This window comes from Amblyraja radiata, chromosome 20 (genome assembly GCF_010909765.2).
Source record: "Amblyraja radiata isolate CabotCenter1 chromosome 20, sAmbRad1.1.pri, whole genome shotgun sequence".
Taxonomy (NCBI): Eukaryota; Metazoa; Chordata; class Chondrichthyes; order Rajiformes; family Rajidae; genus Amblyraja; species Amblyraja radiata.
Genome location: NC_045975.1, coordinates 9,809,255 through 9,823,228, shown reverse-complemented (window position 1 = coordinate 9,823,228; position 13,974 = coordinate 9,809,255). Strand labels below are relative to the sequence as shown.

Genomic DNA, 13,974 nt, shown 5'->3' with positions numbered 1-13,974 from the left:
AACAATATCATGAGAGACCCCTTCCACCCCTGCAACGGACTGTTCCAGCTGCTACGGTCAGGCAAACGCCTCCGTTGCCATACGGTGAGATCGGAGAGGTTGAGAAGGAGTTTCTTCCCAGAGGCCATTCGGACTGTAAACGCCTATCTCACCAGGGACTAACTCTACTGAACGTTTTTCCTTCCATTATTTATTATGTAAAAGAATATGTGTGTTATGATTGTGTTTATAGTTTGTTTGGTTGTTTGTCTTTTGCACAAAAGTCTGCGAGCATTGCCACTTTCATTTCACTGCACATCTCGTATGTGTATGTGACAAATAAATTTGACTTGACTTGACTAATGCATTTACTATCTCCTTAAACATCATCTCCTTCAAAATCCGAGGATAAATGCGTCAGGTTTTAATATCATTGAATGGCATTAATTTTCCTTATTAATAAATTTTGAATTTATTTTATTTCCTCATTCCAGAGCTGCTGTTCTCCAGTATTTCCGGGACATTTGTAATGCTGCATTTAAAACAAGACACAAAATATTTGTTTTATTTCTCAACCATTTAGTTGTTCCCCAATAGACTGAACAAAATCACTTTCAATTTTTGTAGTAAATTCTGATCATTTTATGATCACGGTGCTTTAAAGGCTCCTTAAATCCATGAATACTAATAAATCCTTGCTCATTATGCTACTCGATTTGAAATAACCCTTTCCTGCATTGGTACCTAACTGTACTGATCTAGAAAATCAGCTCTTTAACAATGATTGAAATTATTCTTCACAATTTTACTGTTTGTTTGGTTTGCCCGATCTAAATTAAAGTCCCCTCTGATTATTGTGTTGTGTTATATGCACCTTTAGTTTATTGATTTATGGTATACTCTGCATTTACACTTTCTTCGGGCCCATATACAACTCCTCTTGCTTCTTCTTGGCTACCAGCAAAGTGATACTTCCTCTTGAATGCCTTTATTTCTTTCATAAATATTTGGGCTATTTCATCTTGCCTGTGCTTTTAAAATGCACTTTGCTGGCCTTTCACTATGCATACAAGTAAACCTGAGCTGTTAGCAAACTCTGCCCATGTAGAGTACAGCAAATCATTGTGTTCACTGTAAAATCAACACGTTGATTTTAAAGTTCTCCTATCTGTTTTCAAATTCTTCGGTTGCCCTGTTATCCTTTCTCTGTAACTCAATCCACCCCCACAAATCTTTCTAATTTTGTTTGATCCTCCAGGTTGACTCCTAGCGCATTCCTAATGCCTTTGGCTGCCTAGCTAAATTAGAAATCCCTTCCCTAAACATCTGCATGTCTCACTTTCAATACCTGAAGGCAGAAACCCTTATCACATTTTCAAAAGTATATCTATGAGCACCTATGGTCATGAGTAATAGGAGCAGAATTAGGACATTCAATCATGGCGGAAATATCTCTCCCTCCTAACCCCATTCCCCATTCTTGATGTGCTTATAGGGCTGGTGTCAGAAACTAATGAGCAAATCTAATTTAATTTTCAGTCAGCATCGTTACAATGGTCTAAATTGCCCCTTTCTGAGCAACGTCTCCATAGTTCCTGTTCTCCTTAAAACCAATTGCTTTCTCTCTTCCTCAGTTCGGACGAAGACTCTTCAATGTAAACCATTAACTGGGTTCTCAGGACGAGCATGGGTAGGGCATCTTGATTGGCATTGACGAGTTGAGCCAAAGGGCCTGTTTTGTGCAGTATGACTGAAATGCTGCTTAACTGGCTGTGTTTATTCAGAATTTCTGTTTCAAATTCCAGTATTTAAGAGTTTTATTTTTTCTATCACTGTTAAATTCACTGTGGCTTCTCTTCCAGGCATGTCTCCCTTAACGAAGATGTCTTCCTTGCTCCAAAGACATTTTTTTTCTCTTTCCACAGATGCTGAGATCTTCAAACATTTCTGTAATTGTCTCCCTTAAAACCCACCTCTTTTACAAAGGTCTTCGTGCTTTGTGTCAAATTTGTTCTGATAAATCTTTCATGAATTGTTTTGATGCCTTGTTAACTTACTGCTTCATGCTAACTGCTATGTACATCCACATTATTGTTGCTGCTGTTTCAATGCTTCTGATGATGATGATGACCCCTTGATGGTATTAGTTCAGAAGTTTCAAGGCATGATGTGTACGTTTCGTAATTGATAGCAATCCAGTGAAATTGGGATTATTGGCATTCTTGATGGGAGATGGGACTGGGATCTACAATAAAAGGAGGGTTAAGCGTTGACGAACATCCTCAAGCACTCTTTAACATAATTACAAGCAGATGCCTCCATCAATAGCATTGTTGTTCAGCATGCAAAAATGTTGTCACTTTTTTAGTATAGAATCTGGCCACCCAATTTGAGTCACGTTGGACATGATCCGAGTTGGTAGACTCAGTCAGATTAGTATATGGTCTGATAGAACGTTCAGGATTGGATTGGATTTCATTGGTCTATTTGGGACATATGACAATAAAACACTCTTGACTGAGCTGTTAAATATACCTTGTTTGACAGATTGGGATGATTTGCTGTATTACCACATGTAACCTGCTTTTAATCAATATTTGGTATTTCATCCTCCTACTGATCATTACAATGTTTGAGATTGCTATTTTTACATTTCAAATGCTCCTTTTCGATAAATCAAGGGCCCAACCGGATAATTTGCCATAACAGGGCATGCAATAGATTGTCTGTTTCAGGAGTCGAATGACACAGCCAGCCCAACATTGCCGACAAAGAATAATTAAGGTTTTTAATGCTAGGGACGTTAACCAAGGAGAAGATAGTGATTTTCATTTGATTATGTATGTAAATGGTTCATATTTTCCAAGATCTAGCTGTGATTTTTTTTTATTGTCAGAGGGCAGTGTGGTACAGTGGGGATTGGTTGATGGGGGGATCCTGCTCTCACAGCTGTTGGGTCTAAGGCCCATCGCCTCATATGCGTTAATTAATAATTGGTGAGGATTTTCCTCATTTTTTCACCTCAGTGTTGCATCTTACCTCCAACAAACTTCCCCTTGGGATTTGAGCTGATTTTTCAGAACTATTGGAAACTGTTCAACCAATAGCAACTGCATTCCAGTGCCATGGTCATTTGAACCTCAATAGTCAAAGTGTGATATATAGATGATGTATTTCATCATCTTGTGCATAACTTATTAATAACTCAACGGGTAAACCACCAGGTCTTCTGTGCTATATGGTATGGGATTAAGAGGCTTTTGGATAAGCACAAGGATATGCAGAGAATGTAGCAATATAGATCACGTAGGCAGATGAGATTAGTTTAACTTTATTTATTTATTTCGAACAGAATAAAAGAATAAAAAGCAAGTGTGAAACAGCATACAAAAAACAAAAATATTTATAAAGTGTCATAAACAATATCTATAAATAAATGAAATCGTATGTGTCCGAAAAGGAGCAGGAAGAAGCCAAAGCTTATTAATTCCCACCCCTTATTCAACTGCTTGTAATTATCTTATACAAATTTAGCAGCTATATGCACACCATATGTACACCAGCCACTATATGTACACCAAATTATTTACATTTATACACTAATCAAATATTTACAAAGCCATACAAAAAAGAAAAAAAAGAAAAGAAAAGAAAAAACCCTCATATTCTATACAGTATCTTAGTCATATATACAACTCATCACTCTATAGTCACCCTTCCCAATACAATCAGTATAACAAATATCCCACTCACAATCACCTATCCTCATCCCAATATCCTTTTAAACAAGTGTTTTTGTACATCTTTTTAAACTGAATTATGCTTGTGCTAAGTTTTATCTCCTGTTCCAGACCATTCCACAAATTCACACCACAGATTGCTATGCACATACTTTTAAGAGTTGTTCTGACATTGAGTTTTTTTAAATTATGTTCCCCTCTCAAATTATACCCACCCTGTCTTTCCATAAACAGTTTTTGTATATTTCTTGGAAGTAAATTATTTCTTGCTTTGCACATGATTTGCGCACTTAAATTTAACCAGATCGGTGAACTTCAGTGTATGTGACTTTAAGAATAATAAATTGGTATGTTCAAGATATCCAACGTTAAACTTGGCATCATGTTTGGCCTGTTCCTGTGTTGTACTGTTCTATGTTCTCTCATGTCAAGAGTCATAGTTGCGGTTTACCATTTCATCCTTTTTACCAATGTTCATAAGGCTATTCGGCCAATCAAGTCTACTCCACCATTCAATCTTTCCCTCACAACCCTGTTCTACTGCCTTCGCCCCGTAACCCCTGACACCCTTACTGATCAAGAATTAATGCTGACATCCCAGATGCTGATTGGTGCTCAAAGAATCATTTGGCAAATACCAAATATGAATGTAAATATTTATACAGTTCATGTTCCTTCCACACTTATTTCGGGATGCTATTGTTGCTTTGCCTCGGTGCAGTTACAATCTTCACCCTTTATAAGCAGCTACGTTCTGTAACTTTCTGGGATAATCTACTTTTTCCCCCATAGATGCTTGCCTCCATAGCATTCTGGAAAGTTTTGGCGAGAATTGAGACCTGTGCCTGGTGTAGCTAACATTTTAACCAATTACCCTTACATAAACTTAAACTCAGAAGCCAGAACTCATCATTTTCATCTGTTAACACTAATATGAAGATTATTCAAAACATGTCTGAATTAAAATGAGGTTCTGAGAATATTCTCCAATAATATTTAACAATGTCATTTTCAATTCATGTCTGCTTCTGAATGTATTAAATCAGCGGTGCATTTGTAAAGGACAAGACTTCAGATTGAAGTCTTTTCCGTAAAATAACATGCCATCTATTAATGTGACATTAGCAATAAGGTGATGTATTTCCTTGCGGCACTGCACTTCACAACAGTCTTCAAGTCAGCCTCTGGGTTCACATTTCTTTCACTGTAAAACAACAACTATGACTTGGGAGATTTTCTATTTTTTTGCATTATCAATTACCAATGTTCATAAACTATTTCCGAGCAATGAATGAGTCTTTGTTCAATTGCAGAATTTACTGGAATTTATAATAGGGCTAATGTGATACTCTTTGACATTCAATGGAAGTTTCATTATCATCACTTTCCAGTTATCCACCAGAATTTTTATGAAGCAATGTTCTGCATGAGATAATTACATATAAGACTACCTTGTCTTTTGGCTCTCATAATTTTATACGTTTATATTAGGTCTCCGTTCAGCCTCTGATGTTCCAGAGAAAACAATCCAAGATTGTCCAATCCCTCCTTAGAGCTAATACCTTCAAATCCAGGCAGCATTCTGGTAAACTTCTCCTGCACCCTCTCCAAAGCCTCCACATCCTCCCTGTAAAGGATCGACCAGAACTGCAGACAATCCAAATACAGCTTAACCACAGATTTATAAAGTTCTCATTGCATTATGACTTCCTGACTTTAAACTCAATGCCCCTACCGTTGATACTGTACGCCTTCTTTTCCACTCCATCTACTTGTGTTGCTACATTTAGGAAGCTATTATGGACTTAGACCCCAAGATCCCTGTCACAGTCAGTGCTGTTAGGGGTCCTGCTATCAACTGTATACTTTCCTTTTACATCTGACCTCACAAAGTGCAACATCTCATACTTGCCCGTACTTGAACTATATCTACCATTCTATGTCCCCCCCCCCCCCCACCATATCTTTAACTGATCTATATTCTGCTGTATCCTTTGACTGCCTTCTTCATTGTCCACAACTCCAATTTTTGTTTCATCTGCAAACGAGCAAACCAACCCATTTAAGCAGTAATCATAAACCCAGTTAAGGAGAAATACTTTGTGATGTATTCTTTTTTTCTCTTCAGCAAATAGAACTCTAAATAGTTTACGTCTGCCACGCTAGGAAATAACTCAGCAAATTAGTGATTTTTATTTCACAATCTTCTAACATTATCTAGAGGTGACAGTTTTAGATTTGTTCAAGAAAGCACAGTTTCTGTTTCTGCCTTTATTTTGGTATATTTCCATTGTTTCACTGTTATTTTTTTTTTAAAGAAGTTTATATATTTGAAAATTTATTGGGATGGATGATTTTTGAATGGAATTTACATTGAAGTGCAGTCTGTATCTGGGTAAAAGGCTTTAGGAGGAGTTTGGACTGCAATGTTGGAATTACATTTCTTTGGATAGGGTAGATGGAATGGCCAAGGTTTCAAATTTACAGGGCAGTCATAACATGGATGAGAAATTTCTTCAAAGGAAAAAAAAGAAACCATGAGGATTGTGGAGGCTCAGTAATCCAGTATACCCTGGGAAAAGATTAGTATATTTGTTTAACATTAAAGGAATCAAGAGGTACAGATTTAGAATGGGAAAATGTCAATGACATAAAAGATCAACCCTAATTTATTGAATGGTGAAGCAGGAAACAGGACCTAAATGCCAGACAGACACACGCACACACATACGCACACGCATGAACTCTACCTGAAATGATTAAATGATTATTTTCGATTAATTGAATTGTCTATATAAATGTAGTCCACTTCACAGAGCTATTTTTTCCAGCAACAATACAACAACTATTTTCTTGGATAGACAGCATGATCTGTGAACAATTTCTGCTTATTCTGTAATCCAAAAGCAAAACATTGCAGATGTTAGGAATCTGAAATAAAATCTGAAATAAAAACAATACTTTGAAAATATTCAGCAGATCATTTCTGATGAAAGACAAAATATTGAATTTGATTTTCATTCACTGTTGTCTATAGCCTCAAGGTTACGCTCCACTGCTGGACCGTGTGGCCAATGTCAAGCGTGCAGTCAAGAGAAACCTCAGCACAGACTGGAAGCCTTCAATGGCTTACAAGGGTAATTGCCAACTATTTTGGCATTACACGTTCTAATATTTTACAACCTGCCCTGGCCTAACATTATGTTGTATGCTCAAAACCTGTACAAAATAATTAGTAATTAAAGTAAAAAACACCTTAACTTGATGGCTGCTTAGCTTAATATATATATATACAAATAAAGTACATCAGAATTGGACGGTGTTATTTGGTAGTTTCTAAGTTGTGTTCCAATCCTCTCTAAAATTAACTTAGATTCACTTAAGATTCAGTTGATACTACTGTTTGAGTGGCAGTGACTGCACTAATCCTAAGACGTTGAACTGTTTTGGTTCTCATGGGGTTTCTTAGAAATTCAGAGGAAGTGCTCTAATGTTCCTTATGAAGGGAAAAGACATATTGGAGACATGCCAAGCAAATATTGTGAACATTTAATGAGTTCTTTAAGGAGTTTTATTCTATCTGCAAATTATCAAGTTCCTTTAAAAAAAAAAGACAAGAATTCAAAGTATTGTCAAAGTGACTATTGGCAAAGTCAGTGAGAAACTGATGTCCTGGTTACTTGGAGAAATCTGTAACAAATCAAGAAACTACAAGAGTGAATAACCAAATAAAATCCATATAAAGGGACTGTTGATGGGCATTCAAATTTACTTTTGAAAATACGATGGTTGCAGGAACATTCTACATCAAATAATCCATAAACGTTAAGCTAATTTAAATGCACCAAAAATTGAATACTTCAGACTCCAGCTGTGCTCACTATTGGTTGCATGGACAGCTGTTAATGTTGCTGTAAATGTAGATACATTATTAGCCTCAGTAAAAATAACTATTTCTGCATTCCACTGTTGTATCAATGTTTTGAAAGGGCAGATGTATTTGTTAAGAATTACTGTGTTTAGTTTTACAAGCAGAAGTTTCTGATAGGCAGATCTGTTTTGTAAAAAATGGTTAAATTTTCTGACCGTCTCAATCAAACACTAAACTGCAGAGTGAGCTGTCATTAAGTGGAGTGAAGCTGGCAAGAATTTTCATGCAGTCAGTGCTACTCAGTTCCCAGAGTCCCTGCTGTGCAGTTGTTTAACTCTCCAAGAAGCCTGTTAAAGAGTCCCTGAGAGCATGTGTAAAGCCCTCCATGTTAATAGTTAATTGGATAGGATGGCAAGATGAGAGGACAGCTGAACATGTGGGCCTCTCAGTCTCAAGCACTGGTGGACTTTTAGTTTAATAATAGCAGCTGTTCACATTGTTGAACAACTTTGTTTTCTTCAGTTCCACAAATGATGAAAAGAAGAACGATTCCTCAGAAACTTGCCTTTTTATTGGAAAGTAGAGAGCTCCCCTGCTGCTCCTGCTCTGCCACAGCTTCAAACAACATCACGTGCTGCTAATTCTCCAATCATTGGAGACAGTGTGGGATCTCATAACCGTACATCTAGCATACTGTTTTATTTCCTTTGCAATGATTATGACAGAAAAAAGAAAACATGTAGGGAAGGCGCTATCAGTGTCAACATTATTTGTCATGGAACGTTACTTGAATATAAATGGGAAATTAGTTAAAATAAGTATACCCTTTCAACAGATAGCTTTCTTTATTGCTGGTTACAAGACTAAGCATCTATATCTGGTACACAAAGGGAATTCGCATAACATGAAGTATAGGATTGTTCATTCAAGTACTTACTTCAAAGTGTTGAGAGAGATATAGATTCCATATTCAACTCTCTTTTGGAACCTGATGGGTGCCCATAGAACTGACAGCAGCAGTTTTGAATGGAATTACTTATCCGAATGGGGTCAGAGTCAGATTGCAAGTGTCTGGGACTGATTTCAACCCATGTTTATTTAATATTATTTATTCTGAAGTAACATGCGGATCAAGTAAATGCAACAACATTATGCTCACTAGATATTGTGTTACTATTATTCAGTCATTTATTAATTCTTTGAAATTTCCACAATGTTAAAAGTGCAGACATTTTTAGAAGCACCTGTAAAAGATTCCCCGGGATTAAACTTAGTTGTGCAACATCATCCAATTAATTTGTCTAAATATACATAAGTGAAATAGAGTTGGACAAAACATATCTGGGAACAAGGCCTGGTGTTTTAAGGTCCACAACTAAATGATGTAAGCCTGAGTCAGTCAACTTCTCATCATGGTGTGGGAATAGTCATCTGTTCAGGCATATGGAATCTTTGGCTTCCATACTCTACAGTCGGTAATTACACAGAATCTCGGTCATTGGTAAACTATTCAGAACAAAGGGGACAAAACAACCTCTGGATTTGCCCCATTTAGAAACGCAGCCACAAGGCATGTATATGAAATTATATACATATGGCACTGACTTTCAAGTATTAGGTTTGTTGATTGTGTCTTGTCCGTGTCATCATTATACAACATAATATGGACATACAAATTTTGTTTCTACTGGATATTTGCTTAACCATGAATTGAAAGTCCTGATAGATAGGAGCAGGATGAAAATTCTATTTTCTTTGTTTTGCCTGTTTCCATTTTTAACTTTCATTTTAGTATTTTTACTGCACAAGCATGTGGCTTTTTTCACAGGCTGAAGTGTGTATTGCAATATAGAACTCTTGAAATGTGCTTTAGAATGTTTCTCCCCCATCTGAAAGAGAAGAAAGAGCCTGAAAGCTCTTATCTACAAATGCACCACTTTATATTAATATTTAATTAGCAGGCAAATTGTACTGTGTGTCTGAAAGCTTCTGAAGAGTTGTTAGTGCCACAATTGACCTAAAAGTTTAATAATAACTCACTCCATAGAGCAAATGCCAGTTCAACATCGGGAAACACTGCAAGCCAATTCCTTTGAGATGAGAAAGCAAACCAAATGGCAGGCGAGAGTTCCTGGGATGGAACCTTCTGGAAAGCAAGGAGCTGGAGTAACTTTGAAGCCAGGCTTTATATGAAAACAGTGGGGAAAAAGCTGATCCCTCCTGCTCTGGGAGATGCTGGTTTAAGGCCAAAATCTCATGAAACAGAAGTGCAGTTAGATCCTGTAACAGAAGGCACTGGTAGCCCTAATAACCTGGCAAGCAAAGGAGGGGGCAAAGAAAAAGGCTGCTTCTGGGAACAAAAATCAAAGAAATGCTTCATTGTAGCTGTAATTAAGAGCACTCACTTGTATTTTTCCTGTGTCCAATATGCTCTTTGTATCCATCAAAATACAGAAAACTTGCATTACTGTCACATCTGTGTATTATTAGTTTTCACATTCGGCTGACTTGGATGTCTTAATTATCATGCTCATCACTGAATTGGTATAAATCATTGTGGATAATAACATATTACTTAAAGAATTCTTGTGCAGAGATGAAATGATTTATTTAGAAAGTAGTGAATGAGCATCACGGTGGTATTAATGCCCTTTTTAACTTAATTAATAGCAACTTTATCATTTCACATATTGCTGGTAATTAATCCCTAGAAACAGAACATTGACTTAAATGTGAGCTTGATTGAAGGACTGAAGTGGATGTTTCCACTACAGTAAAGGGCTGTTTTTTATCTGAAAGCCTAAAGGAAATATTTTTTTTTAAATTCCTTCAGACTGGGAGGGGGTTGGGCAGTGCAGAATATTATTTAAAGAATCGTAGAATACCTAATATTACTCATGTCAGTGTACACAAGGCTGCTCAAATCATAACAGGTGACAATCTGGCCAGCAGAGGGAGTAGTCTTCTGTATACCAGCACATTCCCATCATTCTTCCCACCTGCCCCCTCTTCCAGCCAGTCTCCCATCTGGACCGAGGCCTGCCTGTCTGCTTCTGATGACAGGCTATAATTTTTCTCCCATCAACGTGCGAACACTTGGTACAGGATTAGTATAAGCTCATTTGGAAGTTTCAGTATCTGTAGCCAGCACCTTCATTACAGGAGTCAGCTGTTTTTATTGCCTCCTAAATTTTGAACAGCTTTTGTGTATTTACTTGCTTACGTTAGTCTGAATATTTTCATCTCACCCTGTTTTGTTTTAACAGTCTTGAGTTTACAAGGTTTAAATAATTGATTTGTCTGTTTATTGACCCATGGTCCATTTAGAGTTATACACTGATGGTACCATCTTGATGGTAATTTTCTGTACATTCACTTAGATCTTGATAACACGGGGAATTGATGACATTAAATTGAAGATGCCATCATCGACTATCTTCATGTTAAGTCATTTCACATAGTTTGATAACATTATTTATGGAGGAACTTTTCCACAGCCCAAGCATAGACTGACAATAAAACAATCGCTAATCATCGTTGCAAAAGTGGGAAATGTGAAAAGACTCAACCAATTAATTCAGTTGGGAGATTTTGACAATATGAACCCAGAAAATGAATTGTATCTTTTATCATAATTGGTTATCAAGTCAGAGATTTATTGATGACAAATATTCTTCTACTGAATAAATAGAATGTTGATGGTACATAATATTGGCACTGTGATTGTAAGACTGTAAATCACCTGGGTACCTACAATCTGAAGAGTGTCATAGGATTCACAGATTTATTATGGGGGGTTTTTCTCTATTGACTTTTGAATTATGAATCATTTGTGTAAACTATAGATTTTTTTTACACCAAAGTATAAAGTTTTATTTATTTTCAATGCTTGTGCAACACCCTGAATATTGTCATTTATTGCTAACTCTGCTTTCACCTAAGTACATTAGAGCACGTTAGAATTTTTTTCCCTAAAGAAAAACAACTGCATAATTTTGACTAGCCTTCCAAACAATTAATTTATTTTGGAACATATGATATCCCTCAATAATTTTTGATCTCTCTTAATATAAACCAGAATAAAGGGTAAACTATGTCCTCTTAAAAGACGATGTAACACTGCCTTTGGGCATGAACTTATTAATAAGGATAGTAAGGTATTTTCTGGTAATACAAAATGGTGATTAAGTGAGTAGAATTACATGTATTGCAAGTTGATTATTTTACAAATTGACTTATCAATGTACATGTCTTATCTCCCATCATAATGCACATCCAGCTTTAAGCTATCTTTGTAAATGAGGTCCATTTGTACATCTTTACAGCTTAATGTAGTTGCAGCACTGGATTATGTCAAATACTATAATTCACGACTAACAAAATGTTGTATGTGCCAATATTATATCAGGAATGTGCATTGAAAACATTGTGATTTCCGTTACAAAGTACTAGATGATTATATAACAGAAAAATTAGCTAAACCCATTTTATAACTAAGAATCATTTATCTGCAGACAATTTAAAACCTTGAAAAATTATTGGCTGTGTGAATCTCTTTATATTGAATAAAGCAGATGTTATTTTCCTTTTTTTCGTTTTTTCGATCACCTATATAAATGAAATAGTTTTGTGCATACCTCCTTTTAATGTTCTCGTGTTGACAATATGACCCTAAATTATACTTTAAATTATCTTCTTTAACCTTGATAGACTTGGTCTTTTTGTTAATCAACTCAATGCATAATCTTTCAATACCTCCAACAGCTTTTTCCTGTGCAGGCCTTCCCTCTCTCGGGGACCTTAAGCTTGCCTTCTGCTGTATTCCTGGAGCTCTCACCCTTCAGCTGGGCCTTGCCTACCAATATATTTTGCACATGAGGCACCTCAGTACTGGTTGCCAGCACTGCTGCCTCTAGCCCAGCCTCAGCAATACCATGTCCAGTTAGTTCTCTTATTTCCCTACTTCCCCCAACCTGAGCCAACAGCAACTCAAAAGTCCAGTGTATAAAATCAAATCATGCTGCAACAATTTAAAAAAAAACAGATAGGAGCCAAGGCTCAAACAACTTAAATGGAAATAGTATAAGAAATGGGAAACGTTTCGTAAAAACCGAAATAATATAAAGCAGCCTAAAATGTGGTCTGTCTTAATAGATAAAAGGCAGGCACGGCATAAAACAAAAAGGACACAGTAAGAAACAAAACAAGAAACGAATCCTGCAAAATTAAGTTATGTTTTAAGATGTCAGTAGAGCCTTTCGTAGAGCCTGCAATTATTTGTACATTTTCTTCCTAATACGTAGCATTACAGGAGAGATAATTTTACATGAACATGAAGATCTTTAGAGATAGATTAGCAATAGCAATCCATCCTAAACAGTAATAATTTAATGCAGGACACTTTGTACGCTTTGTGTTTTCTTTTATTAAAATGCACCAAGAAACGATGCATTGAAGGGCAATGACTTTGCAGCTTTGAAGCTGTTTTCCATTTACAATTGGTGTATAGCAGATGAATTGGCATGAAAGAAAGCATTATGCTGTCCATAAAATCTACTCAATGGAAGCAAACAGTGAAAAAAAACCTAACAGCAGTAATGTGACTTTTAATGCAATTGAAATATTTAAGTGTAAAATAATAACTAAGTATTCACTTAATTTCATTACTTCACATAAATCAACATACTATGTATTTGTAACTAAAATATTTTTACCACTAAAATTTTAATCTTAACAAAGATGAATTCGGGAACTATCTAATCATTGATAAGCTTTAAGTTACCTTTATTTATTTATGGGGTTAGCCTCAACTTATTCTGTTCTTCTCCTTTTTTTAAATTCTTTAAATCTATTTTCTTCTATCCTCTACAGAACAAAGCAGTTATAGGCCGTGTGGTAAAATTATCAGACACTGTGATTGGTCTTGAATCATTTAATGCTTCTGAGAGAGAAACCAATCCAATCTACAAGGACTATCATGGTAAGTCTAATTGTGTCCAAAGTACCCAAGTGATTTATAGATATTTAACAGTTTGCTCTTTAATTAGTTTGTCTGCCATAAGGTAGTAATTGATTTCATTTCAGAATCTGCATTTTGACTGTCTCCCAATGTAGCAATCTATTGGTCAGACTGTTTATCTTTTACTGTGCATTAGGACTGTGAAAGTAACATGGCAACTACTCGCATGTTGTCAAGCCAAATTACCAAGACAGTGCTCAATCAGATGTGCATCATTGTAGGCAGGCTTTTGGGAATACTCACGCAGAGGAAGCCAGGCAGCCACTCGGCCAGTGAGCTTACCAATTCCCTTAACCATGACTAGACTGCACCAACTCAGCCAATGTTCCTGTCACAAAAGATCAGCTTAGATTTGAGCTCACACC

General features: G+C 36.3%; 1 protein-coding gene across 4 annotated transcripts in view; it reads left to right on the top strand.

The window, feature by feature from the left end:
* elp4 (elongator acetyltransferase complex subunit 4) overlaps positions 1–13,974 on the top strand; it is a 180,217-nt gene that overhangs the window by 78,777 nt on the left and 87,466 nt on the right. For all 4 annotated transcript variants that reach the window (XM_033038791.1, XM_033038789.1, XM_033038792.1 and 1 more), the window contains one exon: positions 13,462–13,570. In XM_033038791.1, the coding sequence (XP_032894682.1) occupies positions 13,462–13,570 (109 nt within the window). The remainder of the gene's footprint in view (positions 1–13,461; positions 13,571–13,974) is intronic.